Raw genomic sequence first — 26,581 nt, forward strand, 5'->3', positions numbered from 1 at the left:
CACCAATAAGCGTAAACTCGGGCACGTGGTTGTGTCTTCAGGGGTGAAGTTACAGCCACAAAAACGTGGATCGTGGCATTGAACGGATAGTGAGAGCGCGACGCTCATTGCAGCGACGAGCTGAAGGTATTCCACTCGCCAGATGCCTCACGAACATTGCACGAGTCGCAGCTTTACAAGTCACCAAGTGCTAGAAATTGCTATATATGTGGTACACAATACGGCTAGAGCAATTCATTGTGTCTAAGAAAAGAAACCTCGAGATAAACACTGTCGCTCAGCTCACGTCAACACGGAGCACGTCGTAACACAGGCAGATGACGCTCGCTGCCCGCTGTTCAGTGACGTGGACTGGACATATCCAATCAGATCAGCCGCATGCGTGACGTCGCGCTTCCACGACGACGCGCACTGGAAATGGGCGGTTTGAAAACGCGTTTGGCTGAGCCGCTGTGATCGGTGGCGATTCGCAGCTTTAAAGCCTTGTAAAAAATTACACAGTTTACGCACAGAGCTTAAATCGGTCTGTAAATGATCCTTAGGACTTGCTCTACCGGCTCAATGTGTTCGTACAAAATCTTCAAAACAGTTTCAGGGTTCCTTTAAAAAAACATTATGAGTGTGCAAAATAAAATATGAGTAAAAACAGCCAGGCACTAAGGGAAAAAATGCAGCAAATAAAAAATAATAATAACTGGTATGAAAAGCTCTGTCACATAATGAATACTGCCCCACCAAGGAACTTAAAATAAAAGCCTAGATATGACAACAAATAAAAACACCAATTTGGCATACGAATACTTTACTGTCATACATAGCAGCACAGTTATAAAGCATTCCATTGATATAAGCAGCCAAATATCATAATAATGCACAGTGTTTCAGCTAAGAAGCACAAAGTATTAAAAAATTAAATATAGGCGCTACGCGCCTCCAATTAGCACAGTAGTATTCTTCTGAGCTATGAAGAGCACGTCAGAATATTTTTTCCAATCCACCAAGCTCATCAATTAACAAGACTGCTTAATCAACTTTTTAAGTAGTAACTCCAGAGAAAAATCTTCCATACAAAAGTTGTAGCGCTTGTTCAGAAACATGACATTTTTTATCTATGGCAAAATAACTCCCCTGCTTAATTTTTTTCCGGCCTTTAAAAAATTTAAAAACGAATTTTAAAAAATACCACGTGACTGCCGCCCTATGCGCGGTGCTTTTAGTGCCCTCAAACGTAAGTTAAATGAATTATCAAAGGCTGCTCCGCGCACGAAGGTCGATTTAGCAGGCTATCGGTGACTGCGATGGATGCTAAATAATGGTAGGGGCGTACTGTCTAAAAAAAAAACTACATAAGAGCAGCCACCACATGCGAGTGAATCTTTTATCTCGGTCCTTCATCATGCTGTCACCCTTGCCCCTTGCAATGTGTTCCTTCATCAGTGCGAAGAAAAATGAAAAAATACCTACGCTGCATCAAATGCTACCTACGCTCTCATGTGGCGTTTGCTCCGTGGCTGCCGCTTTTTCGTTGAACTTTTTTTGTTGTTGAAACAGTATGCTCCTTTTTTCGCTTAACGACCATTGCAGTCACCGATAGCCTGTTCAAGTACTGCTGCAGCCAGGATCGAACATGCATTTTTCGGGTCATCAGAAGAGCACTGTAACCACTGTACCACCACGGCAGCTTTCTATTCATTCTATTCAGAACTTATGCATCTCCGAGAAATACGATGAGCCTGCACAAGTCATTCGTTAAAATTCAAAATATGGATGTGTGGACGCAGGTCACATTTCAGCAGAAGCAGTGGTGCAACACATGCATAGAAAGCTTGCTGATAAGACAATATGTAATGTATGTCAGCCTCTCGGCTATGTTTCTGAAGCTTTTCACTAATCTGCCTAACAGAATCCTAGAGACATAACACTTTTCAAAGATATTTCTCTATGTATACCAGTTGGTTACAATTCTGAAAGAGTACTTGCTTGTTGCTTGATCACATAGCACAGGCATGTGCCAGTGGTATTTATGCAGTCACACAGCCCCCATATGTGAACAGAGACCATTTCTTAAATTTGCTCAGACGTAAAGTGCATTTTGCTTCCCTAAATACAGAGATCCCATCATAGTTCCCCACCTTCACTTTTCATCCTGAATTGCTGCATTCGCTGGAGGCATTTTAAATGTACAACATAATCATTTTTTATTGTTAGTCAAGATGAGGCATTATGTCCAACAAAAAGCAATAGATTTTCTCAAAAACCAGTTGTAACAAAATTACTACATACTTGATATCAGGTGTCGCATGCGTCAAGCTTTACATTATAAATTTATACGAGATAATTTTATCTTATCCCTCTCGGTTTATCAATAAATATTGTGAAAGCTGTTGTCCATGGGTGAGGACACAAGTTCTGAAGAGAACAAGGCAGGGAGGTTATCGAACTATGTTCCATGAAACTCGGGGATTCTGTGAATGGCATCTTGGTGCTTCATAACGAGTCTGTATGATTCCAACCCCATCCTGTTTTTTCCCAACTTTGCATATTGGATTTCACAAAGTCATCACATGACACGTCCATATTTTGACAGTCTGCCAGCAGTGAGAGACCAACATACAAGCATACAAGACTTTTCACGTGTGCTTTGTGGGAATGGTGGCCACACTGAATTGTTAATTCTTGTTCTTGGGTACAGTTAGTAACACCCGGGCGGAAACTCTGCAAATTGAGAGCGACTACTGAATTTAGTGGTGTCTGCCTCATCAACTCTTATCGCAGATACACAATGATATTGTCCGCTTTAACCAGCATATTGTAATGGACACAAAGGTCATATTTACACATTAGTTATGGTACAGGTGTGCTGCTGTCAGTACAGTACATTTTAGATACCAGCTTGTTTGCTACTGTGTTGCAGTGATATTAAATAACATGAGACAAGCAACTGGGTGCACACAAGGTGCACCACTGCATGCTGGATGGAACGGGCACTTAAGCATAGCCAGGTACTCCATCTTAGCATTGGGATCAATATACTGTAGAACCCCATTTAGATGTTCCCGACTTTCACATTTTTTCATGTACAACATCCCTGGTGTCTGCGCCCACCAAAGAACCTACAGGCACCTAATCAGGATCCCCTTTTCACATGTCATTCCCACAACGTTCTTTCCTGATGCGTTGCGAACTGTCACTACACTGGATGTGTTGCGGAGGTACGTCAATGATTTTGTCGGTGTGGACTGCCACAAAGCCATCCAAGTGCTCGAAAAGGGTCTGGTTTTGGCAGACGCATGAAAGAAACTCCAGACTTCCATCAAGCACTTCAAGCCATAAACTCATAAATAAACTGTTTAGAGGTAGAGCTGCATGCAATGCACCTGTTTTATTATATAACAACTTTTTCCCTATGTCAACCGCATCTTTCCAGTATTTGTTTCCCGGCTACTGGGTTTGTTTTTTTTTCGTCTCGTGAAACACCTATTAGATGGGTTCTACTGTATTGGAGACCATTCCTCAGTACAAGTGACTTGTGACATTTGTTTACAAAAGTTTAAATAGACATTTGTGGACACTCTGGTTCTCATTACACGCTGTTTATGGCAAGTTGCACCTAAAGTGGTAACTGTACTGGCTATACAGTCAACATGCACCTGAATGGAAAGAAAAACCTGCTTTTCAGTTCATTGTCAGGAGCAACGGCTTTCGATAATGGAGATAACATGCCGAACCACATAGCAGTGCCTATGTGCAAACACGGCACCCAATACACTTTAGCAACGCATAAGGAAGGGGGTATTTCACCCAGCTTCCTGTTTTCATTTCTGATGCAACATTGTTATTACAAGCTTCAGCTGTAAATATATGCATACTATTTTAAGGGGAGATGCTACTCGAAGACACTTTTTCTTTAATATTCACCCTAGAGCAATGAAACTTGAGCTGCTTATAGAACTTTTTATGCTGATTTCAAATATATAATTAGTTTTCTTGCAAGTCGCATACTTTTAGTTCTGCAACATGACAAAGTGAAAAACTTAAGCCTTTTGCCCCCCCTCTTTTCAGACCTAAACTTCAATAATTTTTTACAATTGATAGTTCATAATGTTTCAAATAAAGTGTGGAATGCAAATAACTAATTAGGAAGTCCATACAAAATATGTACTAGACGTGAAAAATTTTAACGTGGGAAGTTCATATTTCTCCTACCCTAGTAAAAGTTTACATAACTTTTTTTTATTATATAATAAGAATATTGAAACTTAAACAAGATAATTGCATTTAAGATACTTTGGAAAAAATTTGGGAAAAATTTCATGCAGATCTGAGCACCAGAAGTACCCGAAAAAGGAGGGGCACATTGACAAAAATGACAAAATTTGCGTTTTGAGAAAAACCAGTTTTAAAGTCAAAATTGCATGTTTATTTATCAAAGATGTCATTGAATGCGGCTAAATTTGTACACAAGAAAGAGAAATCCTCCTTGTAGTGGCCACTGCCATTAAAATGCGCCAGCACCATAGGTATGGCCCTCACAGCTCTTTCGAGCTGACTCCTCGACAAGAGATTTTTTCTTCAGCGCACGCCGACGAGCCCTTGCTTCTCCTGTTAGTTTTTGAGACATTTTTTTCTGGCGTGTGCTGTCCCATGATGTGCCAAGAGCAACAAGATCATGAGGCGGGAGCACGCCAAGCTCTTCCAGAACACGTTCAAAACTGGAGTGCCCTCGATTAAACCAACATGTTCAGTGCTGTCATATCAGCAATCAACGAAGACTCGTCGTCCTGTGATTTTTCTTCGTCTTCGAAGACTCCGATCTTTTTCTGGGAGGCACTCACATATTCGAATGCCGCGGCAAACTCGTCGGACGCATCGGCGTCCACTACGCCTTGCGGCAGCAGACGCTCTTTTCGTGGTTTTAGTGTTCGGCTTTGATTTGCGCCGGCGTCCTCGAAATTTGTGCGCCGCGTGAAACTTCACAGGCCGGTGACCGCGCTTCCTACGGCTTTTTTCATCCATAACGGATAAGCACTCGAGAAAAGCGTTGTTCAGCTGCGCTGCTCAATGAGACACGGATCCTGCAAGTAGGCTTCACAGCACACACAGGCGCGCAGCGGCCAATGGCGGCTCCCGATCCGTACCACGTGATTTAAAGCCAGTCGCGGCGCTCGAAAAAGGCGGCAAAAGCGTGCGTCTCTTTATTATTTCTTGCGCTGCAGCAGCGCCGGATACCGTCGTTATTTGAACAGTGAGGCTCGGCTCTTCGCCTCATGTGGTCGACAATGGCGAGCGGCGGCGCATTATCGGCTGCAAGGTGCTCGAAGATGACACACTTTCGGCCTTTTGACAGCCACCTTGTGCTCTTTAGACGCAATTTTAAAGCGTTTCCAGTTGAGTCTCGGCATTGATTTTTTTTTTCAGAACAGTAGAGGTACTAATCTTAACAAAACAGGTGAAAACAAAAAATCGATAATTTTTTAGAAAACTCGCGTTTTTCGACCCGCATCTCCCCTTAACTCACATAAGCACACAAGAGTAAAAGTATCTCATGGCACTAAGAAACTAACAGAACACTTACGCAGGAACTTCTTCTTCTCTTCATAGTCAAGGCTATGAAAGACTCGCCAGAACATTCTCACAGTTGGATGATTCTTGTGAAATTCATCTTTGTATTCCGCATTCTTGAAGAAACAAGAGAGAGAAAATGTCAAGCCCATGTTTATATGCGCCATACTTTAATGTCTAATATGTGCTACTGGACATGAACCTCTGAAATGACTGCCCTGAACTGTATCAAGATTTTATATCACTACAGCAAAACCTTGTTAATACGCACCTGTTTTAAAGGGGCCCTGCGACACAAATTAAGCATGTAATTTTCAACGCTTGCTCAGGTACTGTGGAATGAGCCGACATCGTTGCGCAAGTGGCAACGCCGAAAACGAAGCCGTTATACGGTAATTTTATTTCACCGGATAAAGTACCTTGATTTCGGACTACAGCGACACATATCGGCTATTTTTGTTATGGGAAGTAACGTTTCGTCATGTGACAGCGACGACAAAGGCCGCGCGTTTTGGTTGGCTTGACACGACAAGTACCATGTAATATTCATACGGTGGTAGCTAGGCCATATTACGGAGTGCTAAAAGGAACAAAAACCGCATTTTAGGCTTTCTCAGAAACAGATCATTCCTGTTTGTAACTGATGTATTTTCAAAACAATGAACACGACGCTAGGTGCGCTGTGGAACTGGTGGACATGGTAATCAAACGATGCTCTTCCGCGTTTTGCCTTTTGCAGCATCGAGCTACACCGACCACACCGGTACGTGCGAAACATGCAACGCTCAGATTGGCATGATGCTGTCAAGGAAAAAAAAAAATTCTAAACGCTTACTGGCCAACGCCTTCCAGTGTCGTTGGGCCTTAACGTTTCATCCGGGCCCTCGGAGCCATCCTCGCGTTGCGCGGGGTTCAGCGATGCAATTTCAATTTGCAATGGCGTGCACGACATGCAAGCCATCGCTGCGTCGCAAGAGCTCGCCAACTCGAGGTCTGTGAGGTCTTCCAGACTCATTGTGTGCACTACACGACAAACCATGGGAGCGTCTGCTAGCCGACGCACGTGGTTCGTCGTAACCACAGTAACAACGCCATCAAAAAGAGTGGTAGCAAGGTATTGTGTGAAGGCCACCATGAGGTGACATTTCCGGTATGTTTTTATAAAATGCGTGCGGTGATTGGAACCGGCCTTTGACATCAGCGGGAGAGTGAAATGCGAAAGGGAACGTCTCTCGTCGTCGTCTGCTTGAGTTTTGAACTTTGGGGACTAATAACTTCACTTTTCGTGCACCAATTTGCATAATTCTTTTTGCGTTCATCTCGGCATTCATTACTACACGCATCTGCGGTGCTAAATAAGGCAGTCACAAAAGTGTCACAGGGCCCCTTTAAACGTACTAACACTTAAAACATAGTTGCAACAAATTCTTAAACTGTCTCCATAGGGTAATACATTCACTGACCACTTAAGCCATCCTCTACATTTGAAGTCACTTTACCTTTGTCGCCAATTGTTAAACTTGTAGCAGGAAGAACCACTTGTTTAGGCAAAAGCATGACTGTCCTGTCCCAGGTTACCAACTGTTGACCTGTCCAGGTTATCAACTGTTCCAAGATGCTCAGTGACCAAGCTATACCCCTGTCACATGGCCACCAGCAAACTCCGTTAAACTCGCTAAATGTGAAACTCCATAAAAGAGTTAAACGGTGCTGGTATAGTGGCTATGTCACATGGCACTTCTACAAGCTTTAGACAGAAGCTGCCATTAGGCCTGTTAGGTGCTCCTGCACCGATGTCCGCACAGTAATTTCGCATCTAATCACACTAAAAACATTCTAAATCATAAGTATTTTTATAAAAACTACAATTTATAAAAATAAAAAAAAAACGGTTTTCGTTCTTCACACAAACACGTAGCTGCAAAGAATGTTGGCAGCAGTGTTGACAAGGATGTTGTCAATACTGAAACTGCATGTTTGTTTCGGTACACATACAGTGGGGCGATGCCACGAGAGTTCGAACCTGCACGTCCGGTCGATATTTTTGTTTTACCTCGTTTTTTTTTAATATGTTATGTGAGCACATTCAAAGTACATGGAACCAAAAATTTTATTTACAAAAAACGCTCCCAGTGCGCAAAAATATTTGAAGGTGGCGGCGCGGCCGTCCTGTTTTTGATCACCGCAATGTTTTTGGATTTCGCAGCCGAATTTAACCCGAAGTATAAACGTTGTGTCAAGAAATTTTTCTGCTGGTTTTGATACGTATTACTGTGAATTATACCAATGCTTTCTTTATGGTGTCCTCAAAAGAGAAAAAATGTGAAAAAATGGCAAACTCGGCGCAAATAAAAAAAGTTTGCCAACTTTGATGCATCTTCGAGTGTTTCCTATTTCAAACAGAAACATTAAAACATTGTCAAATATAGAAAAATGCCTTTGCAACATTTCTGCAAAATATCATTTTCCTACAGGTAGCGTAAAAGAAGGAAGATATATTTAGTTAAACAAGCAAGTTTTTTTCAGAAAGCTCATTTTCAAAAATAAAATGAAACAACTCCGGTCTCAATCTTGATGAAAATTTTTTTTATTGAAGAGCGCTTATGTCAGTCAAAACACGGCTTTAATGTCATATGTCCTCATTTGCTTTGTTCACGAGATATAAGGGCCAAAATGGCCCTTGCTGTTTGTGCTCACTTCAGTGCCATTGATGGTTGTTGTCAGCTTGCATTGTGCATAAATCTACGTTTTAATTATTTTGCTGCAGCAAAACTTTGCTCTGGCAGCTTGTCTTCAGGAAAAATCTATTCTCGGATTTTATTTGTGTCTAGCATGTGCGTAGGTGGGCTGCTTCTGCTCTCTGAAGGGCTAACGCGTACACAGTTTGGAGCCTACAACCTTGCCTACATGCATCAGAAGAAAGGTGGACGCATCTGTTCAAGATTTCAATCGCTTCTTCCTGAAGAAATGCCTGGTCTACCTCATTGTGGTTCTCATAGATGTAGACAAGATTTTTCTTGAGGCACGCAAAGCAGTGCTAGCAGACCTCGCAGGTGTCGTGGATATACTCAGCCTATGGCAGTAGCTTCCACAGGTAGGCCACAATAGAAATGGCAATGAAAAGAATTTACACAATGAAAATGTTTTTCTCAGCAATCTTCTTTTTGTGAATGCGTAAATAATCGGCACAGAATACTCACACCTAACCATAACCTGCACGCACCGCGTGTAGTGAAGAGCTAGACCAAGTCGGAATGTTTATAGTGAACAGCGCTGCACTCATTCTCTCACTTCTGCGCTGCTGTCATGAACGAGTTTCCAGAATTGCTCACGGTTTTATGACCAAGGATGTTCAAAGGCTTTGTAGTACTGTGATAATTAACGTATGGGCCACACTCGTCAGAATCAAGGATAATGTCCATCTCGCGCTACCAGTGACCTCTGCTGTTCTTGACGTGGGAAAGCACTTTAGCAAGGTGCTGATAAAACATAAATTGAGCAGCGTCGGCCACATATGACTTAATAATGCTGCACCACACGTTTCCTGGCTGCTGAAACGCAGAGGTAAAAGCCGAGGTGATACAGGAAGATGTCATCTGCGACGCTGAAAACATGTGATAGCGGGAAGCGAAATAAACTGCTCTGGAAGTGACTGAGATAACATTTTACAAATGTTATTTACGCACAGTGTATGTCGAATGGTGAAGATGGTTACAGTATCCAATGCACGTAATGTAAGGGAAGCAGGCAATGAGAAAGCACCTTCATAACAGCGTGCCCGCTGATTGTAGCATTTAGTTATGGATTAAGCCTTTGTGCGACAGCGGGACACATACGTCCCACTTTTCCGTCTGCAGGAAAAACTTTCTCCTACATCACCCGTTGCAATTAGCGCAACGATAAGTCACTCATATCTTACACTTTCAAAGGGCGGAAGTAGTGTTACAGTGACATTGAATTTCGATCAATTTTTCATGATAGCTTCTGAATTTTCTTCTTCTTCCAGATAGAAAGAACCTACCAATCAAAATACCGGGTAATTTCCTCTTTTTCTGGTTTTTCAGAGAGGTGATTTTAGCTTCCAGTCATTAAGTGTTTTTGTAAACTTGCGGACTAACGTGACCAATAAATGCATCGAAACAATCCCCTGCGATATTGCCACGCTCATTCCTCAGCGTAATTACGGATATTGGTGCGTGGAAATATTTTTCTTGATAGTATGTACCTCTTGAAAAGTAGGCGCATATTCAGGGACAACAGCTGTACTCGACAATTTCAACAGCCAAAGCAAGGACAGGCAAATGGACAAAAAAATGGTTGGTGCAAGTGGTGAAGTAAGCTTTACAGGAACAGACCACAGCACTATGACGGCTCACAAGAGGCGCAGGTGCAGGTGGTGTTCTACTGCTGGAAATGATGTCCACACAACTTTCCTTAGCACAGCTTGAGAAGTGATACTTTGTGCCACTTGCTTCGGCCGTTTCATCCCAAATACCCGTTGAGGCAATCTCGAGATGGTGCCTTCATGAGACAGTGGGACAGTGTTTTCCCACTTTTTGAAAACACTCTCATGAGTAAGTGAGACATACATGTCCCACTTTTTTTCCGTAAACTTCTGGCTTGATTTTGATGAAATTTGTTTTATACTATTTCTTTGTAGCTTACATGAATATACCACAGCCGGTTTTTATATGATCGTGTCAAAAATATAGGCAAACCCACAAAGGGTTAAGCTGGCCTGTCACTGCATACAGGTGCTTTGTTTGGTGTGCAAAGCGAGTCTTGGCAAAATCACCTAAACCATGTGTTCGCAGTGTCTCACGTGCTCCAGATTAGCGAATAATGGAAAGGTAAGTTGTGGTTGTAGGCTGCAAACTGTGTACGCGTCAGCCCTTCAGAGAGCAGAAGCAGCCCGCCTACGCACATGCTAGACACAAATAAAATCCGAGAATAGATTTTTCCTGAAGACAAGCTGCCAGAGCAAAGTTTCGCTGCAGCAAAATAATTAAAACTGTAGATTTATGCACAATGCAAGCTGACAACAACGATCAATGGCACTGAAGTGAGCACACACAGCAAGGGCCATTTTGGCCCTTATGCCTCATGAACAAAGCAAATGAGGACATATGATATTGAAGCCGTGTTTTGACTGACATAAGCGCTCTTCGATAAAAAAAATTTTCATCAAGATTGAGACCGGAGTTGTTTCATTTTATTTTTGAAAATGAGCTTTCTGAAAAAAACTTGCTTGTTTAACTATATCTTCCTTCTTTTACGCTACCTGTAGGAAAATGATCTTTTGCAGAAGTGTTGCAAAGGCATTTTTCTATATTTGTCAATGTTTTAAAGTTTCTGTGTGAAATAGGAAATGCGCTGAGGCACATCAATGTTAGCAAATTGTTTTTTTTATTTGGGCCGAGTTTGCCATTTTTCCACATTTTTTCCCTTTGGAGGACACCACAAAGAAAGCATTGATATAATTCACAGTAGTGTGTATTAAAACCAGCAGAAAAATTTTTCGATGCAATGTTTATAGTTCGGGTTAAATTCGGCTGGGAAATCTGAAAACATTGCGGTGAGCAAAACCAGGACGGCCGCGCCGCCACCTTCAAATATTCTTTTTTTGCGCACTGGGAGCATTATTTGTAAATAAAATTTTGGTTCTGTGCACTTTGAATGTTCCCACATAACAAATAAGAAACCTAGACAAAACAAAAATATAGACCGGACATGCACGTTCGATCTCTCGTGGAATCACCCAGGGAGCTGAACTACGTGTGCTAGCTGTCAAAGACACTTCATGTTGTCAATGATTTCTTTAAAATTGCCCTGCCACTTCGATCCCGTTATCCTTCCAGTATCGGATGAGCACAGGTCTCACAATCAGCCCACGAAGCCCTTGCTGCGGATTGGTCCTGCAACTGTTACATGTGCTGCCAGTGCTACTACTGGGGACAATGAAGCACCCACGTCACTCACTGCTATGACTTCTGGCAATGTTGAAGTAGAATAAAGAGCACCACAACTAGAAGGCAACGAGAAGCACAGGCATAAACAGAATGGTGCACACGGACACACTTATTCAAAATGGCAGCACAACGATTTTTCTTGAGGCACGATGTAAAGTGTAGGAGCACTTATGCACATAGTTTTTCCGTTAAATGCATGTCGTGAATTAATTATGCAGTGAAACAGCTTTAATATCGATAATGTTTATTATTGTGTTAACCGTGGCTATTTCAGATTTGGAGTTTTTTTCGTGACTACAGCATACTGGGCATAAGAGTACTCCATACTGCCTAGAGTTACCAACCGTCCCGGATTTTGCGGGACTGTCCCGACTTTTCATACAGGGTCCAGAGTCCTACGCCGTCCCTGTTGGGACATCTATATGTCCCGGATTTGTTCTGGACCATCCAGTTAGAAATTTTTATGCAATCCAATGCACGTCCAACAACGTGCGTCACGCTACGGAACACGAAGTTTGCACGAATCGCATGCACAAAGCAATGTTGCGGTGGCTAGCAGTGGCTGCGAGGGGCTTTAGCCCCTTCAGCTAAATGTCTGTGTGAAATGCGACAACCTTTACGAGTACATTCTCCAGTAAGAGGAAGTGTTGCGAGCTGCACATAGCCAGCTCAAGTACTACTTCAAGAGGGCGCAACAATAAAGATGAATGGATTTGTCTGAAAGATACCGCAATAAAGAAAACTGATTTCGCTGACTCCCTATGTTGGTATAACCCCCCTCTCTCCTCCCGTCCAGACTTCCTTCAATGAAGAGTTGGTAACCCTAATTCTGCCACTAAAGGAGATCGCTGAACTCCCTTCGTGAAAAGCTATGTTTAAGCTTCCTTGGCGAAGGGGGGAGTGTGTGGCATGGAGCCCATCTCGCTCAACATAGACGAAGGAGTTAAAAGGAGTTTGCAGGTGCCCAAGTGACAGGAGAGTGCATGGTTAAGCCACAATGCCAGCAGGATGTACCAACAAGGTTCTACTCTATATCTATCATGGCTGCGCATCCATCATACCTTTTCAAGTTCATTCCAGTTGTAGTTTTCACTGCCAACTACCAAGACCATCAATTCCTGAGCGTGAAACAAGTCCTGGATGGAAATAGAAAAAAAAATTGAATGAAAAGATTTGTCGAAACTGCATAGTACTTCAGCAAAAATTCTGAAGCTTTGAACACTATCACAGCATGACAAAGGTAAGTTAGATGCCTGATGTAATAATGTTTAGCAATATTTAAGTGTTTGATTGTGAAAATTTTAAGTAAAAGGCATACACTGTGGATGAAACATTTTTCTGTTCTTGGTGAGCCACAATAGTAAAAAGTTCTGTTGAGTTTAGTGGCACAAAAGTGAATAAAGCTATGCTGTGCCAGCCACATGATGATGTGATGGTGTTCACTAGCACAAAGGCCAAGTGTAGCAAAAAAGCGCCATGACTATGAACATTCCATTAATGATGACAAATGGAAAACAAAGAACCGTCAAACATGGTTGTAGAGAGCAGCATTTAAAGGACCCCCGACACCAAAATTGAAACCTCGAGATGTTTTTGTTGTTTGACTTTCCTGTATACGGGGACACATCTGACTGATTATTAGTGACGAACGTTGCCTTTAAGATATCTTAATTTGGTTTTAAAAGTAAGCGTGAGTGCTCATTTGAGTTGGCTGCACCTCGCGACATCCTGGTATGACGTAGATAGAGGCCCCGTTCCACGAGTAAAGCAAGTATTGTGGACGTCACGGAAGGTTTGCGGGATGACTGGCACCCAGCGAGGCCTATTGTTCCGCACCCCTCTTGCTTTGTTATCGGGCTCCTCTTGAGGTAGTTTTCGTGAGGGGACACGCGCTTAACAGGTTTAACCCATACCGAGGCACCCACATACTTTCAATCTCTACCGCGCGCGGGGCCCCGATTTGAAAACCGCGCTTTCAACGTCACCACAGACAGCTTGAGTGCACGTGGTCTCTGACGCTCCCCCGCATGGGGCGCTAGTTTCTTGTGGTTTTTAAGCGGGCGTTTTGAAGTGACGCTAAAATGGTCACAATTAACTACGCTAGAATTAGTTATACGATACGCTAGAGCATTTACGATTTAACTTAGGGATTACCAGACACAAAGCTACAAATTACAGTAAAAAAGTCACCAACAAAAATTTTGCTGTCAGGGGCCCTTTAAAGGGGTACTGACACAAAATTTTGTGGCTGAGAAAAGCCTGTGGGATCGATTCCCGTGAACATTCGTATATAATTTACTAAATGTCAACAGCAAATATACCTTGGAAAGTAATTTATACGAATTTTGATATTCGCACGTGCAATCCAGCGTTATACGCCGCACCTCTCGACATTGACATCATCTAAGATACCCTGAAGGTGACCTGAAGGTGACCTCAACTTCCGGTCGATTCCACGAAAGATCAAGAAAAGGTGTATACTTGATGTTTCCAATTTTCCTGATAATTTTGTATGTTGTGCACATATGACTGCACAGCACGAAATCGCAGTTCGTTCTCAAATAAAATTTTTTTTTTAACACAGGAAAATTCGACAAGTGTCGCCGGTTGACGACGACGATTTTACTAACAGTGCCTTTTCGTAAATTCGGAACCATGCTGGCAGCTACTGAAGCTATATATTACAATTATCTTTCTTTTTAGCGGAAGTAGAGGTAAAGAGAAAATAGCTCTTATCATTTCATGGAATTCTGAGCAAATTATGTATTTTTAAAAATTCACGAAAAACGCTGCGTTTTTGAAAATCAGTCAAATTTGGGACGCTGTGGCTACTTCTGTGAACATCTTAGCTTGTTCATATTTGCAGTATGAATAGGCCTTTATGTGAATAATGAACCTCTGCATTTGTATTTTTCTAATAATTTTCAAAGTAGTAAATTTTCATGCTCGAAACACCAAAAAGAGAAAAGTGCTCCTCGATTCAAAAATCTATAATAAAAAAAACCTAATCTCAATTTTGTTCAAAGTCCCCCAAAATGTTCTCAAAGGACTGCAGAATGATATGAAAAAACATGTTGCATCATTTTTATTAGAACAAAAGCAGAAAATGTCAAACATTGTGTTTCCAGAGCGTGGTGGCTACTGCATAAAGGACACCTCTAGTAACAAGAAAGTACAGTAACACGTCTTTTTTCTTCTCTGAGCTTCGCTAAACAACAGTAATGATCTATTGTCGGAAAGTGGGAACTGTTTTGTAAAGAAAAAGATCGTTCCAATTAAATGCATTTGCGACACCACTTATATTCCTCGTCGACGGGCAGCACGGACATTTTCATTCCTCTGGATAATTTTTTTTTTGATTAAGTGCGCTTATATAAAAGCAATGAAGCTTAACGCGAAATTTGTGTAGCTGAGTTGATCATGCATTGTAAGAATGTGAGAAATCGCAAATGGCGACAGTGGTGAACGGCGAGTACCGCAGTGCAACCCAAGCACAGCAGCCACACATGGTTTGCCAGGCTTTGTCGCTCTGCACGAGAAAATGCTGGGGTGTCGATTGCGTTGGTTACACGATACATTTTTCACCGCTCGTCGCTCTCCCACCCGGTCTCTGGATCCGCACCGTGCGGATCATGTGGCGGATCGAGTGGCCCACGCTCCACACCTTCGTGTAAACGGATTAGTGTGCGTTAGGCGGACAGGTGCAAAGGGCGCCGCGATAGACGCCCGCCTGAGCAGACGACAGCAACGAGCACGGCTGTGCCAGTCAGCCAAACACCACCTGAGATAGAAGTTAAGCATCCAAATTGTGCTTCACTTTGGTGCGGTCACTGCCCTACGCTCTGAAGGTGGCTATGGGTAGGCGTTATAGCCATGACCGAGTTTTTTGTACGGACTACCTCATGGTGCACAAAAAGAAAATTCCGCTGCAGCGGAATTTTCGTTGTGTAGAAGATATAGGATTGAGTCTCTTTTGCGGAGAGTCATGAAGTAGGATGCACGCTAAATTCAAGAGGCAGACAAGATCTGCCAGCGCTGCTTCAAGAGATACAAGGACATACAAAGCAAATCAGATGCAATGCAAACAAAACGTGTTTTGTCCGTGGTCAAAATGGCTGCCACCAATATTCACGTAATCGATTCTTTTTAAACTCTGCATTGATCACATAAGGTTTGACAACGTACACATTTGGGCCAACAAAAACCAAACCTCTTGGCGACCGCTCTCCAGAAATTCATTTCCATTCATGAAGAGACCTTGCCTTTTATACACCAGAGCACGCCTGTCTCGCACCCAGGCTGCTGGCGAGCCGAGCGGATACTCTCGCACCCAGACGCCGGGCTGACCGGGCTGCCATGGCGCGAGCGAGTTGCACCAAGTAAACAGGGCAAGCTGCAGTTCTGAGGCTTTAAAGTGCGAAAAAGTACCCGTTCACGCAGCTTTAGCGTATAAGAGCTCGTCTGGGCACTACTACGTCGTCTTTGGATGCCAAAACAAGCAGCGCAACAGGAGGATATTACCTAGTGTTGTCTGCGACGATCACGACGCGCCACGGGAATAGTGCCGGTGCGGTGTTTTCAGCTTCGCCTCGAGTGGATAACTGCAATTCGAGCAGAAAAACTAGGAGCCGAGTGAAAATGCGCGAGTAAGTACACTAGCTGCATGTATTCTGCAGTGTGATGCCCGCCTATTTCATTTTACGAACCTAATATGCGTGACACGCAGCTGGGTTGAAAGCAAGCGCGAGCTTTGTGTGGGGGTGCACTTCATACCTTCCTTTGACGAAAATGTAGTGCAAGGTAGTGCTTTCAAGCACAAGCAATCAGGATGCTTTGCCACTTTCTTAGTACTATTATGCTTTATAGTGCTTTTGATGGCATTCACGCCTTCAAGATCTCGTCTTCAAAAGGTAATAAATGGTACGGTGTTCCTCAACAGCTGGCCAGAATCTCGTGCTTTCATTTTAGTGTTTGATGTCCCCAAATTTATCTGGATGCGAGGCATCTGCACATGTAATACATATATTGGTACGTAAGTAAACAGTACTCGCGCCAGTGTCCCTTACGTCGCAGGCGTAGCGCTAGCTCGAGCAGCTAAATTTTTAGCATAATTACACAGCACACATTTATAATAGACAACTGGATTCCGCCCATTTCAATATCGGCTTAATAGCACAGTTTCGCTTGTGAAGCATCATCGTTACAAGATTAAAATCGCGCAGATAGCTTTCAAAAGGGATCGATGAACGATACTGCAGGTGATACTCCCTGATAGCACGCTTTTGTGAGCAACACGCATTATTGTAAGAGCGCACGTGAAACAAAAATTACGTTCCGCGAAACTACCCGTAAAGCGTACTCTAATTATTACGCGTTGCATCATGAAATGATGAGCTTTCTCAGAGCATTGTGCACAACTTGTAATAAGGGGCAACCAGACATCGCTTCACTCTTTCGCGAGCTGCACTGCAATTACGATTCACGCGTACTACAGCGAGGACGTTTTTTTACAAATGTAACAGCGTATACGCAGCTGACGAGGTTGGTTAGGCAGCCTGCTCAGCACGTACTGTATACATTGTGGACTTGCATGAGCAAGGTGTTCTTGGTATTCGAATAAAAACAACGAAAATGTCCAGGCTAGAAAAGACGCGAAACACTCTCTCCGACGGGCTGAGTTTCGAGAGTTCCACGTTTGCTCTGTGCAGCGTCTGCTAGCGTGGCAGCCCGCGCACATTGTTTCCTCGCGTGTGCGATAGATGGCGCGACGCTCGATGCAAATATGGCGATGCGCATGAAATTCGCTGTGCTCTGGTCTATACCAATCTCTCCATTCATCATAAGAGACGCACGGAGGGAATGCGTTCTTTAGCATGCAAGATATGAATTATACTCAACTGAAATAGATGAAAGAAAAGGAGGCTACAACTGAAAGTGCCTACTGTGGACTGAGGGATGTCTAACACTGGCGTGAAGTCGCAAACCACTCAAATGCATTTAATTGGAACGATCTTTTTCTTTACAAAACAGTTCCCACTTTCCGACAATAGATCATTACTGTTGTTTAGCGAAGCTCAGAGAAGAAAAAAGACGTGTTACTGTATTTTCTTTTTACTAGATATGTACTTTACGCAGTAGCCACCACGCTCTGGAAACACAATGTTTGACATTTTCTGCTTTTGTTCTAATAGAAATGATGCAACATGTTTTTTCATAATATCATTCTGCAGTCCTTTGAGAACATTTTGGAGGACTTTGAACAAAATTGAGATAGGGGTTATTTTATTATAGATTTTTAATAGAGGAGCACTTTTGTCTTTTTGGTGTTTCGAGCATGAAAATTTACTACTTTCAAAATTATTAGAGAAATACAAATGCAGAGGTTCATTATTCACATAAAGGCCTATTCATACTGCAAATATGAACAAGCTAAGATGTTCACAGAAGTAGCCACAGCGTCCCAAATTTGACTGCTTTTCAAAAACTCAGCATTTTTTGTGAATTTTTAAAAATACACAAGTTGCTCAGAATTCCATGAAATGATAAGACCTATTTCCTCTTTACTTCTACTTCCGCTAAAAAGAAAGATATGTGTAATATATAGCTTCAGTAGCTACCAGCATGGTTGCGAATTTACGAAAACGCACTCTTCGTAAAATGGTCGTCGTCAACCGGCGACGCTTGCAGAATTTTCCTGTGTTGAAAAAATTTTTATTTGAAAGCGAACTGCGATTTCGTGCTGTGCAGTCATATGTGCACAACATACAAAATTATCAGGAAAATCGGAAACATCAAGTGTACACCGTTTTTTGATCTTTCGTGGAATCGACCTTCCGCAATGTCACCACTGAAGCCGAGCTCCGAGCTGCCGCAGCTAGCAGTGGCAACGTCATAGTCGCCATTGCCCTTTTGCCGCGCTTGCGCCTGCTGACTGCTATTCAGCGGCTTCTTGCAAGTCCGTGCCCATGGCAAACATGTGGAAAGTGCGGAAGCCTCAAGAGCGTTGTTGCCACCACACAACGACAGTGAGGGCATTGAGCAGCACGTGCGCCAGGCAAAAGAATGTGAGCAGACGAATCAGGCAAAGCGGAAGTACGTCACAGTTCTGTGTGCACACACTAGATGGCGATAGTTACATCCGGCGGCTTATTGTTCTCAGAGCTCTCCCAAATCAAAACTGAGACAGGTTGCTAATAAACATATTAATAATAATAATAACTGGGGTTTAACATCCCAAAACCACGATATGATTATAAGAGACGCCGTAGTGGAGGGCTCCGGAAATTTCGACCACCTGGGGTTCTTTAACGTGCACCTAAATCTAAGTACACGGGCCTCAAAAATTTCCGCCTCCATCGCAAATGCAGCTGCCGCAGCCGGGATTCGATCCCGTGACCTTCGGGTCAGCAGTCGAGCGCCATAACCACTAAACCACCGTGGCGGGGCCTCTAATAAACAGACTGTAAATAATTATCGGTCGCGTGCTGGACACACTTACAACACTTCTTTTTCCTCTTTTCTTGTGCTACATAGTCACTGCAGCTGCCACGGATTACTGCCACATGCCGGTGGTGCCCAAGGCCATAACGCACATGCTCAAGGCCGTAAAGCACATTGACGTAGCTTCATGCCCCTTGTCATCCACCCCTGTATAGCTTCCAGCATGCTCGTCAGCAAGGAAGAAGAGAAAAGGTGCTGTCAGCTTGCAACAAATCCCTGCAAACTCCGCTTATACTTGACAGATATGAAAAATTTTTACAGCAAGAGATTCACAAGGCAATAAACTCCTAGAGTGTGGTGATTTGACGTTTACTTGAAAAAGTGTTGAGGACCCCTTTAAGCAAAGCAATATACTGTTTAACATTTCTTACTCTAAGCAAGTTCCACAAACATTAAGGGCATACCCCTTCTTTGAAATACTAATTTTTTATCATTACAATTTGCAGCACTATGCTGTATAGGCAGTACCTGAAACACACATGAAATTCCTTTGGCCATTCTTTCTGGCTAGACTTGTACACATTACAAGAAAAAATAGCCAATTACAATGACTTTACACTTACGGCGATGTTACTGCACAATTGCTAAAAAAATATTCCATTATTTGACATTATTTTCCATCCAAATCTTACTAACACTGCACAAATACCGGAAACAGTTTAGTTATGTTGAGTTTTATGGCACGAAAACAACAGTGTCTACAATGCACCATCCACAAGGTAGTGTTCAGGGAAAAGATGAAATGAAAAAGAGTTAAAAAAAAACTTTTTAACAGTTTCCTTCAAATACTCATGATATCCAAAAACTGAAAATTGATTATAAAAAATATGTCATTTAAGTAAGTAATTACATTAATGTAAATGTAACTGATGTGATTGTGTAGGTAATTACATCAATTACATGGCATTTGTTACATACAGGTCTACTTCCATGTCTTCACCCTCTATTTATTAATTTTCACTCTAGCAATACTCAGGGCTATTGCAGCAGTGGGTACAAGAGCAATACAAATACAAAAGATACGTAGGATGGTAATGTTATAGAATGGCCAACAATATCTCTAAAAAATCAAACAGTAGCAGTTCATGAAGTGAACTGGGCCCAGTGTTCCAGAATTGGACAACAAAAGAAAGAACTGTGATAACAAAAAGAGACTTGAGGCTGAATCTTTATGACTTCTGGTGAAAAATTAACTGACAGGTGCAAGATTAGCATAAAGAGACAGACAACAAGGTGAGCTAATAATCCAGTGCAATAGTTTCATACATTAAATGTGCCCCTTCGTGTGTAACAGGGGAACATTAAAGGAAATCCAGTCGGAGGACCGTGATTAATAAAATGGTAAATTTTGGAGTGTTACATGCCAAACCACAATATCACCTTCAGCGGCGGTGTGTACGATTGGACACAACTTCGGAGGCGCGTCACGCACCACGTGTTTCTTCAAATGACTTGAAACACAGTGTACACATTCGTGCAGGCTTCCCGAGTGGACAACTAGTGGTCATTTAACTGCACTGTGCTGCGTATTGCTGCAGAGGATCACTTTGCTTTAGAGAGCAGCCCTTTAGAGAGCAGCAGCAGTACACCCCCGCGCACACTAGACACAAATAAAGTTTGAGAATACATTTTTCTTGACGAAAAGCCACCAGAGCAATGTTTTACTGCAGGGAAATAATTAAAACTGAGATTTACGCACAATGCAAGCTGATAACAACCATCAGTCGCAATGAAGTGAGCACACACAGCAAGGGTCATTTTGGCCAGTTATATCTCGTAAACAAAGCAAATGAGGACATATGATATTAAAACGGTGTGTTCACTGACATAAGGGCTCTTCGATAAAAAATTGTCGTCAAAATTGAGACCGGAGTTTTTTTATTTTATTTTTTGAAAATGAACTTTTTGAAAAAACTTGCTTCTTTAACTATTTTTTTTCTTTTTGTTCGCTGCCTGTAGGAAAGTGATCTTCTGTATAAATGTTGCAACGGCTCTTTTCTATATTTGACACCGTTTTGAAGTTTCTGTTTGAAATAGAAAAGCCACCAAGGCGCCTCAAACTTAGCACACTTTTTTGATTTCGGCTGTGTTTGCCATTTTTTCACATTTTCTTCCTTTTGAGGACGGCATAAAAAAAGCGTGGATGTAATTCACAGTAATGCGTATTAAAAGGAGCAAAGGAATTTTTCAACACATCGTTTATAGTTTGTGTTAAATTCAGCCATGAAATCGGAAAACATTGCAGTGAGCAAAAACAGGAGGCCCGCGCCGCCACCTTCAAATATTGTTTTGGCGCGCTGGGAGCGTTTCTTGGAAATAAAATTTTCAGTTCCGTGCACTTTGAATGTGCCCACATAATATATAAAAAACCCAGGCAAAACAAAAATATCGACCGGACAGGCATGTTCGATCTCTCGTGAAATCACCCTGGAGACACTACCATGTTCGACGCTCATTCAACGTGCCGCATTCCAGGACCAACATCAAGAGTATTTCTTTTTTCTAACTGTGCGTGCATTTTGGGCCTAATATTTTGTTCTTTTTATGCAAATATTGAAGCTGACTGATTCGGGAATAATTAGATATTTAATTACACACTAATTAACATTAATTACTGAAACTCACACAAAACAACACATTCCTTCATTTTCTTTCTGAAATGTAATACTGGGTGCCTTGGAATCATGCCATGCGAATTTGATGCATTTGCAGACAGTGCATCATAATTCGTGCCTGAAGGGGACATGACCATAATGCCCAGTATAGGGTAAGGGACTAAGAATTAATGTTGACCCCCTGAGATTTATTAACATACATCTAAGTCTACGTACATTTAACTCTTATCTAAATGTAGCCAGCCTGACCATGAATTGAACCTGCTCCGTTGTACTTAGTAGCTGAATGCCATAATCTATGCTTCAACATGGCAATTCCATAAAAAATCCTGACCATAATGTTGACAAATTAAACTTGTGTAAATTCAACTTTCTGAATGTTGCACTGCCTATATGGGCTCAAGATGCATGAAGTGTACTTTAAAAGGGTCTGAACTCGGTCTTTGTTATTGTTCCTTACAGGAGACATCAGATTCACTGACCCCCCCCCACCCATCCACACATGCACAAATTAGAGAGACAGAGAAAGAAATGAGCACTGTCCTTTTGAATACACTTAAAAACGTATTCCAAGAAAGCATGAATAAGTGCTTTATAGAACATAAATTTTGTGCGTTTCAGAATTTTGGATATAGTTAAACTTACGAACCCAACTTTGTTTTCTTTGCTGTAGTATTGTGATCAATATTGCCACATGTGCTCATTTTTATGTTACTGTTATACACGCTACCAAAGTTTGGCGCAGGCTAAACTGGAATGTATAGAAAGCCTCCCAATTATTACAGAATGTTCTGATAAGATTGCAAGAACGCCACGAGTAGTTGAGTCTCTTCTCGAATTAAGGCTATCACCAGCGATAACACTGCAAGGTTCGATCAGATTACCGACGACCAACAATTTTGCTCGATACTATCATTGCACTGAGTGTGTCACTTTTTTTTTTTCTGGGCAGAAGTAATAAAGTGTTTCATGTTTACCTGCTTGAAGTTCATATTCTTCACCATCATGACCAAGTGACAATATGCGGAGATCACTGCATGTTGTGTGCAAAGACAACCCCTAGGTACTTGTATTCAAACGGTCGGGAGATTACAATGTTGCCGTGTGCAAACTCTTGAAGCAAAGCATAACGGCTGTTTGTAAATGACACCCTTTAACTTGTTAAGTAATGGTTATACTTACCAGGACTTTACTGCTACAGACTTTGTAGAAGCCTTGAGAAAACGCCTCAAAGCAGTGTTTGACTGACGTGTTGAGGACAAAGTCGACATAGAGATCCACATACTCCTGCCTGCAGTACCATAAAAAATTTCCTATAAGAGACTTCCAAAGTACAGTAGTGAATGATGTAGTTTCCCAGAGTGAGAAAAAAAATGAAGAAAGGAAAAAAGCCCCTCATGGCTGGCATAAGCAATGGCCATTATGATACAGGCCAAGCTAATTAAAAAAAATGTGAGGGGGGATTCTTTGGCACTGATTGCCTAATTAAAACAACATAACTATCCAAATAAGTTAGTTGCATAACTGCCTAAGCTCACATAAATTATGAATTACATTTGAAAGCATCGTGTCCAACTGTTTCCTAGGGTTGTGCGAATAGTGAATTCTAGAACCGAATCAAATATGAACTGAATAGTGATGACACCAAATTGAGTACGAACACGAATCGAATACTATTCGAACAGTTAGGCAACCATTTTCAAAACAGCTCTAGAACTTCTCAACATTTTATTTGAAACAAATATTCACAAAGTTTAAGAAAGAAACATTACGGTTACCTTTAAATGAGAAAAACACCCCGACTGTGCAAACTGAGGTAAGCTCGCAAAGAGAAGCGACTAGAGTTTTTGACATATTTTGCAACTATTGGTTGAAATGAAGTTGTGAATACAGCATCCAATGTAGTACTTTATCACCAGCTTTTAAATAAAAGTGAGACATAAGAATTGAACACTGTTCAACCAAACACCACACATAAAGCTAAATATGTAATGAAACAGACAAACCAGTTATACTTTGAAGCCCCTTAGCCACTGCTGTCACATGCACTGTCACACCCCATTTTGTTCACCCACAGTACAAACTTCTACATAAGCACGAAAATTACTTGCATACTTGCTCAAATGTTTTGATGCAACAGCCACAGATTTCCGCAGAAACTACTGCACAACATTTGTGACAATGTGTCAGATGCTAGCACCATAAAGCCAGCCAAGCAAATTGACACATATTACGTAATTTAAGGTGTCAAGCCATTTAGGAAGTCTACTGCCTACCCAAAATGGCATCATCAAGTACTGAGCTATGCTGCCATTACTTCAGCAAAAAGTTGTTTTAATTCTTATTTCACCTGGTGAAAAAAAAAACTTAAATTGCAGGAAATTTTAAAATACAGATACGGTTGCTGAAGCACCAGGAGATGGTGCTTCAACAGATGGGGGTCTAATAGGTTGCTATATACCATATTAGACACAACCAAATGAACCTGTAGCGGAGAGGCAGAGGAAGAAGGATGTTGCTATATGCGTTACCAAAACCAACTGAATTATTCGATGGCCCACGCACTCGCCTCCTCGCAACTACGCCGACCTCGTTCTCGTCACTGCGTCGGGACGCCAGCACATGACAAATCCAACAGGCAGTTAACAAAGGAGAGCCTAGTGGACATGATTTGTTGTTTTTAATTGTTGTGTAGTAATTGACATAAACTGAAATTAATTAAAGTGGATGACAAAACCCCCTTTCCATCAGCGGCAGTGCAGATTTCCCCTGTATAGGTGTATTCACAGTATAGCACCCCTCCACTGCAGTGAAACCACCTTTACAGGGGGTTACATGTGGTTTATATATGTCTATTCGTTCATTTGGAATACATCGAAATTTAGAATAATTTACATTCATGTTGAAGCGAATTCGAATATTGTAATATTTGTTCAAATATTCGAAATGCTCAAATGTTCGCACAAGCCTACAAAATAGGCAAATTATTCGCAGTTGCTGCACCATTACAGAAGACTATAAGCGTCAAACATTAAATTGGCCCACTTTTCGTTTACGGTGATCCGAACATAACTTGGGACCCAGCAGAAACTAACGGTCTGGCCAACATTTAGGTGTGAAAGTATACTGAGGATGTCACCTACGATGGGTTCATACCACAGCGTAGGGCATGAAGTCTTTAGATTTTAGCACACCTCTACATGCCGGAGATCCAACTAGAAGGAAGACAATGACATGCCAAACGTGAGATGGTTGACCGACCGTATGACTGAGCATTCTCTGAAAACTATAATTTGTGGATTCCAGGCACCACCGCCTCTCTGCTTTCACAAGGTGGCAACACTTCCTGGCTTGCTTGCTACGCAAGATCGACCAGATAAAGTAGCAATAGCGTGCCCATCGGTCTGATGAGCAAGGGGCCTATAACTGCAGACGGCTGCATATTGAATTCATGAAAAACAGCACAAAGCACGGCATGTGCATGGTGGCCACTTCACAAAGCTGTGAACATGTGGTGCACTCACTGCCATCACTGCTACAGTACGATGTGACAGCAGCTTCAGCATGCAGCCATTACGCAGAAAGAAACATCAAATTTTAGGGCCTAGCCTGCACAAACATACAGGTAAATAAATGTGTGAGCACGACCATTATGCGAGTAAATATGTTATGTTTACAACAAGCAGTGATGCTACCGAGGACTTCTGATTTGGAGCAATTTTTGGAGCAGCAAAATTTCCGTTTTGGAGCACTTTGGAGCAGCAAAATTTTCATCTTGGAATACTTTGGAGCAGATAATTTTGCATCTGAGAGCACTTTGGAGCAGCGAATTTTACATCCTGGAGTGCAATACAGAAGCATATTGCATTAACATTCAAGCACCTCAGTATTATTATGGGGCTCTTATGAAGGCTAGAAATATTTCGATTCATTGCAAATCTCATGGAAAAAATCATCCCAGGAGCATAGGCGTGCGCACAGGGGGGGGGGGCAGCCCCCCCCCTTAATCACCTAAGAGGGGGGGGGGCGCAAAATCAGCCCCGTACATTGACCCTTGCGATAGCAATTATATGGACACTCTCGGCGGATTTTTGCCGTCGCCGTGGCCGTAATTTTCCGTATAAAGTCCAAATTAATAACATCACCACGCGCATTCTAGCCGCGGGTAAAAGCTCGCGAGCGCTGGCGACGAACGCGGATGAAGCGGAGATTAAACTAGCCGGCCGTCTGTCCCCGCCGCACGGACAGCGCATGCGATAACATCTTCCCGCGTGCGGGCCTACCGTCGATTGCTCATCAAACAGAGAGGAAACGCCCCGCCCGTCTTTCGTAAGGAGCATGAAGGGACGCCAGGGGAGCGGAAGGGGGGGGGGGGCGCATCGTTCGAAGGGCGCAGTCGCTTGCGCGCGCGCTATCTCGAGGCATCAGGAGACGGCTCGTAAACTTGCTGTGCTCTCAACGCTTACTTCGCGTTTAGAGAACTCAGAGCAAGGAAACGCTTCGGTTCCTGGAGGGGCCATATTCCCTTAAACCAGCGTTTTGTTGAGTTACGCGAGATCGGATCCAAAAGAGTTAGCTGCTAGTCTTACTTCATTTCACAATACAATTTTTTGGTATCGCATTCATTGCTTCACTCTTAAGCGAAACTGAGTTTTTTTAACCGTTAGCTATTGACCCCCGAAAGCGAGGGGCGGACGTGTAACATGGCGTAGCCGCTTCACTGTGGGCCGTCAGCGACGGGCCCGCTACTGACGGCTGTGCATTTGCGGCTGCTCCGACCAGGAGATATGACTTTACTAATGAGATGACATTTTTAAAAAAGCAAGCAAAAAATTCGAATTGGAACCCTAGCACGTGAGCTCGAAACGGCAGGGCCTTTTAGGGGGTATTTACCGCAGAGTGAATACAAACTCGGACGTGCTGGCGGAAGGAATT

General features: G+C 42.5%; 1 protein-coding gene across 4 annotated transcripts in view; it reads right to left on the minus strand.

The window, feature by feature from the left end:
* LOC119402474 (probable E3 ubiquitin-protein ligase HERC4) overlaps nucleotides 1-26,581 on the minus strand; it is a 203,116-nt gene that overhangs the window by 6,000 nt on the left and 170,535 nt on the right. For all 4 annotated transcript variants that reach the window (XM_037669632.2, XM_037669639.2, XM_037669628.2 and 1 more), the window contains 3 exons: nucleotides 22,829-22,937; nucleotides 12,593-12,667; nucleotides 5,576-5,678 (listed from right to left, as the gene is read on the minus strand). In XM_037669632.2, coding sequence (XP_037525560.1) covers nucleotides 5,576-5,678; nucleotides 12,593-12,667; nucleotides 22,829-22,937 — 287 coding nt within the window. The remainder of the gene's footprint in view (nucleotides 1-5,575; nucleotides 5,679-12,592; nucleotides 12,668-22,828; nucleotides 22,938-26,581) is intronic.

Source organism: Rhipicephalus sanguineus, chromosome 1 (assembly GCF_013339695.2).
Source record: "Rhipicephalus sanguineus isolate Rsan-2018 chromosome 1, BIME_Rsan_1.4, whole genome shotgun sequence".
NCBI lineage: Eukaryota > Metazoa > Arthropoda > Arachnida > Ixodida > Ixodidae > Rhipicephalus > Rhipicephalus sanguineus.